The following is a 6,079-nucleotide window of genomic DNA, read 5'->3' on the forward strand; positions in this document are numbered from 1 at the left end:
ATCTCGTAAGTCAGTTTGATCGGCCATTCTAGTTCTTGACCGTGTACGAATAGGCGATCGTGATCGGTCCGTAATTACCTGATTTCACGGATAAAACAGGCATACATAAGTGTCAAGAAGAATCACATGCCGATCCATGACATCGGTCTAACCGCTTTGATTAAAAATGACCTCTTTATTGAAATGACGAAATTTTTTTACAACGACTATAACTTGAAATCACTTAAATGCAAAAACAAATGACTCAATTCCTAAACAACGAATCTAGAAAGAAAAATATCTTAAAAGACACGAGCCATTTCATTTGGCTTGATCAATATACAACTGGGATGTGATTTCCAAACGTAATCGCTTATTCTCCTTGGCCAAGTGTGTAACTTGCTCTTGTAACTTCTCAGCTTTTCTCTTGAGACATCTTTTCTCAGCACGGTTGGTGATCTTCTCAGGCACCATTGGTATCTTCGGGAGTAAATTATCTGGAATCTTGTGTCGTCGAATGTATTCAGCCGTAGCATAGTACTTTCTTTCTTTACCCTCTAATTCTTTTTCGGGCCATATGAGCATTTGTGGATGGCACATATCCCACAGCGACTTGATTAAAGAAATGTTATCCTCATGGTCGAGGTCTCCGTCGGTGAAGTCGACTCGAATTGAATCGGCTTGCTTCAAAGTCGGGGAAGCTCTTGCACCACTTGATGCGGCGAGTCACCCTAGTTGGGTAATATTCCATTGCCCCGGTGAATCCCGATAAAGGGATTGGGCCAACACGTCCACATGTGAGTCTGGCCTCACGAACTTGGAACCATTTAGCATGCCATAGGAAACATTTGGACTTTGGATTTTTAAAGAAAGCCAGCCAATTGGAATAATGATAATCCGGTGCATGTTTTTGTTTATTCTCAAATCTCATGATAGGGTGATCAGAGTTGCTAACTTCACGTATAATCATTAGACCACCAAACCCTTTTAAGTGGGATAAGAACCAAATTTGCAAAAGTTCAGGAGAAGCACGAAAGATTTTGTCTCCATTTTCTTTAAATCGAGAAAGGGAAAGAAAAGTTTCTGCCAGGAGGGCATTAACAAAGTTCATTCCCCCACACACTTGTCCCACTAACTTAGCAATCAAAGGATTAATAGCATTCTTGCAGTGAGGGAAAAGTATAAACCCAAAGAAAGCTAGTAGGAAAATCCTTCTCATTTGAAATGAAGTGCCATTTTGAAAACATTCATCAAGAAATGAAAATGAGCAAGTATTGCGGTGACCTTTTAAAATTTTTCTTATCTTTTCTTCCTTGATTCTCAGAAAATCAGATAAAATCGAGACAGGATTTATTCCAATAGGTGGACTAATTAATTCTAATTCCAAAGGTTTTCCAATGGCAATGCTATATTCTTCCAAGGTCGGAGTGAGCTCATGCTTACCGAAGATGAAAGTAGTCGTCTCTGGACACCAACAATGGGCAAGTGCTTGAATGAGGCCGCCATGAATGTTGATACGCAACAGAGGGAGGAGTCGGCCAATTGTTAATTCCACGAACTCACGACCAGCTCGGTCTAGCTTGTCCCACCACGCGTTGAGTTCCTTCTTGGGAGGAAGAATAAGTCGAATGTCGGAATTTCCCATTGTATATTGACCAAGACTTGCGATCAACCTAATGTCATGGACCGACAAAACAATACGATAAAGTAAATAAATTGCGAAGAAAAAGCTCAAAGGACTTACTTTACCAATAACCGGATGGCAATCACATAGACATACGCATGCTACGTGGCTCGATTTCTACTCTAGAAAGCTTAACAAAGTGGAGCCACGGGGATGATCGGACTAGCCGCGGGCATGCGGACTAAGTCGGGTCCTTGTAACTCCGGCATCGTCAAAGAGCCGACCCATGTCGCGGGCATGCGGACCGGGGTGGTAATCTCTTTGACATCAAGAAAGAAATATCGGGATTGAGATGGGCAACTCGTACCGCGGGCGGACGGTCGGAGTGGTATCCATCTCAATACCATCCTAGGTGATCCTATGCGGCCCAGGTCCGGCGACAGGTTGTGTGTGCTAGAGTGTAGTGAAGATGCATAGGCATGCACAACAGTTCATATGCAAACAGCGCTTCAATATCAAAATTGAAACATCCAATCTCAACACCTCCCTGCAAGAAAATGGTTAACAAACACTCCACCCCTTATAACTCCCATTCTACAAAAACATTTAACACCTTAAAATGTTAGGGACGTACCTGGGATCCTCGCTGCCAAACAAAATATTTTTTTTTTGAAAAGAAAAACTGGCCTAAGTCCACTAAGAGTTTTAACTCAATTCCCCAGCGGAGTCGCCAAGCTGTCGCGACCTAAAATTTCTCTCAGGCTAATGGATTATTAAGACTAAGCCTAACTCGGGCCCTCCCAAGCCCTACCAATTCGCAACTTAGGGTTTAAGTTTTTAACATGCAAAAGTTTTCGTACTTGGAGTCGCCACTAATCTATTTATGGTAGGTCGATTAGAAACCTAAATAAAACATAGGGAGATATGTTTTATTCCTACGAACCAGAGATTCTAAGCTCGGGGACTTGGTTACGCTAGATCTAGTCTAACGCCCTTTCGGTACCTTTTCTTTTCAAAAAATGTTTTGGCGGACGGTTTGGATTCATTTTAACTCAGTCACTAGCATGTGAGGTGATCATGCGGGTGCGCAAACCACCAAAGTAACACCCAAGAAAGCAGTAAATAAATAGCGGGATAACATACCTTAAAGCCACGCAAGCATCTCGCATTGTTAGTAAAAATCACACAGCAATCCTAATATGATTTCTAATTAACAAAGCAAGGCACTTAAGATGTTCATTAGGGTTTGCGCTTTATTAAAATGCAAACTAACCTATATGCAATGACGTGCAAAAATGACATGCGATTAATGCAACCTAGCATGCAAACTATATGTCATGCGACGACGTGACCTAATTCTAATGACGGACAAATAATTTATTTTTTGGTATTTTTTCAATGAAATTCGGAATAAAAAAATTGCCTAAATTAACATGCAACCTATTCTAAAAAAAATAATAATTTAATCTATCCTAAAGTGTCTTCTTTTTGGTATTAAAATTCGAAATTAAAAATTACTCAAATTAAGAATGCAATCTATCATATTCTATCCTAAAGCAACTCATTCTTTTTGGGATTTTTTTTTGAGAAAAACAAGATCAATTCAAATCAAACAAAGATAGAAATCGAATCAACACGACACCATCTCGCACAAGAAATATTACCGATATCCGTTTAAATTTAGAAACAATAAATTGACGAATCGTATCCCGGGCATGAGGATCGGATTGACCAATTTTTCACACAAACGCGAATCATATCTCGGGCGGGAGATCGGATTGACGATTTTCCGTGCGATCGCGAGTCATATTTCGGGCATGAAATCGGACTGTCAATCATATGCACGTTGTGAAATTAGGAAATAATTCCTAATTTAAAGTTTACTCAGGGACGTAATGGATACGGTGATATCATTCAAAGATTGCAATGTTTCAAATAAGGAAACAATATACTCGAAAGTCAAATTATATGAGCTTTTTACCTAATTCGAATATTTGCTTTCCAAGTTTGAACGTCTCGGGATCGGCGGACGGTAGCTCACGGTGTGACTCGGAATTTGGTTCGCTGACTTTACTGGTCAACAAAGCAAGAAGGTGGTGGAACGTGGATAACCTGCAAAAAATAATATTCTTATATGGCTCTTATATTCCCCTCCCTCTCTTCGTATCTTGCATGGGCTAGTTGCTGGACGACACACCAAAGGAACTTCAAGGCCTCCAATTGTCGCTGACGAACTTCACTGGTGCTCTGGAGACCAGATTTCAAGACTCGCGGCACAGAATTTGTTTGAGTTGAGGCGGCAAGGTTTGGTGCTTCGTCAATGCGGCTGAATGGCGTCAAGATTTTCGGCCACGAACTCGTCAGGAAGCAGCAGAGTTGATGAAGGTCGCGGAAGTGTTGGTCAGCAGAACAGCGGAGGCGGCGACTACACGAGCGGGAATAGCGGTAGTGACCAGCACGTCGTCGTCGGTCGGGGCAGCAGGCACCAGTGCAGGGGTAGTAACAACAGCAACCGACGTCGGAGAAGAGCGGCAGTGGGGTGGCAGCGTCGCGGAACAGCAGCAGTAGCGGTCCGCAATGACTCACGACCACAGGTATGGCTGTGAGCGGTTGGTGAAACGTCGGGCAGCAGCAACGAGCGGCCTTCGAGCTTCACGGGGTAGCAGCGGCAGCTTGGCGATCAATGGGTTTCTGCGCTCAGCGTTCTTGAGCGATGAGCGGGCTCGGGTGGCGATGCAGTGGCGCCGGTTAGTGCGGCAAGGAGTGGCACGACTGACCTTCTCTCACTCTCACTCACGTGTATCACTCGCATCTTTCTGAAGATTATTCTGAGAATTCTCGAGCCCCCCCTTCTCTTGTCTATGTGTGACCCTTTTATAGGTAGGGAGGTCCTAGGTTTTCGAGGAAAGAGAATAAATCTGCTTTCCTCTTATGATTATTTAGAATATATTACATTTCAATTCTTTCCCTTTGTTGTGACCTTTTTCTTTCTGTTCACGCCACCGAAGACGTAAGGGCCTCTTGATAGTGTCTAATATATTGCGCAGAATATATGCCCCATGCTGACCAAATTCCCTTTGCTTCTTTCCCTGTGTTCTTCAAAAGAGGAAATACGAATATATGAAAAGCCACCCATCGACTTTCTTCTTCGTGTATAACAAACATTTGTCAGAAAGATATATTGCTCAAGATCAACTACATGTCCCACGTGCAACATTACCTCTCATTCAATATTTATTATATGCTAAAAATCTTTTCTTGCCTCCCTTTGTCCTAAGCACCAGCTCGATCAAATATTTTCTTTTATTCTTTGCTCGATAACGCTTTGCTTTCCAATTGTTTCTTGAGCCAAAGATTTTCATGATATTTTCTCAATATTTCTTAATCCAATGTGCCACACGCCCAACGCACATGTCAATCTTGACCACTTGAGGGAATAATGAGTTGGGCCGAATCTTTAATTCACACGGGCTTGATCCAGTTAATTCCATTGGGTTCAGAACCTCTGTACTTGAGTCCATTAACTCCAGTTCAATTAAATTTTGTGAAGCCCATCCGCCACCAGTCCGATACAAATGCAACTACTTAATAAATGTTCTTAAAACTAAATGCTATGTAATTTAACTTTAATATTTTTGTTAGGGACTAAAATTTAATCCCTAATTTTCTGTGCAATTAATCACTAAATGGTTAGTCAAAATTTAGGTGTCAACATTCACAATGTATGGGCCGCCATAATTTGGAGCGAATTTTCCTTCTGCAAGAGGAACTATCGGCAATAATTTCCGCAGGACAAGGTCGTCTACCTGAAAATGTCGAGGCTTGACTTTCTTGTTGAAAGATTTAGCAACTCGTTGTTGGTAGCACTGGCCATGACATAGAGCTCTAGGCCTTATCTCATCAATCATGTTCAACTGGTCCAATCTCTGCTGGATCCAATCTGCTTCTGACAATTGTACCTGTGAAAGAATACGCAACGAAGGAATTTCAACCTCAACAGGTAGAACTGCTTCCATACCGTACACAAGAGAATATGGAGTTGCCCCTGTAGATGTCCGGATAGAAGTCCGATATGCCATAAGTGCAAAAGGTAATCTCTCATGCCAATCACGGTAGTTCTCAGCTGTTTAGCTAAAATTTTCTTGATATTCTTGTTGGCTGCTTCGACCGCTCCGTTCATCTGCGGACGATATGGAGAGGAATTCAAATGCTTGATCTTGAACTCCTTGAACAGATCATCCACCAATTTATTATTTAGATTCGACCCATTGTCAGTAATTATAGTCTCAGGTGTACCATATCGAGCAATGATGTCTCGACGAATGAACTTCACCACAATCCGGGCCGTCACTGTCGTATAGGACATAGCTTCGATCCACTTCGAAAAGCAATCGATAGCGACCAGGATAAACCGATACCCATTTGACGCTTTAGGATTAATTGGGCCAATCATATCAATGCCCCACATAGAAAATG

At 42.0% G+C, this 6,079-nt stretch overlaps 1 protein-coding gene across 1 annotated transcript; it reads right to left on the reverse strand.

The window, feature by feature from the left end:
• Positions 1–613: 613 nt before the first annotated feature.
• LOC130137710 (uncharacterized) lies at positions 614–1,624 on the reverse strand. The gene has a single exon (XM_056309645.1). The coding sequence runs from the start codon at positions 1,622–1,624 to the stop codon at positions 614–616; it is 1,011 nt and encodes a 336-aa protein (XP_056165620.1).
• Positions 1,625–6,079: the final 4,455 nt, after the last annotated feature.

The sequence above is a fragment of the Syzygium oleosum genome, unplaced genomic scaffold, assembly GCF_021117445.2.
Source record: "Syzygium oleosum isolate NSW1041296 unplaced genomic scaffold, Sole_v2.1 Sole_v2.03, whole genome shotgun sequence".
In the NCBI taxonomy this organism is placed as follows: Eukaryota; Viridiplantae; Streptophyta; class Magnoliopsida; order Myrtales; family Myrtaceae; genus Syzygium; species Syzygium oleosum.

What these genes read in the sequence shown, in the direction of transcription:
- LOC130137710 (XM_056309645.1), bottom strand. Translation starts at nt 1,624, where the DNA reads ATGGGAAATTCCGACATTCGACTTATTCTTCCTCCCAAGAAGGAACTC.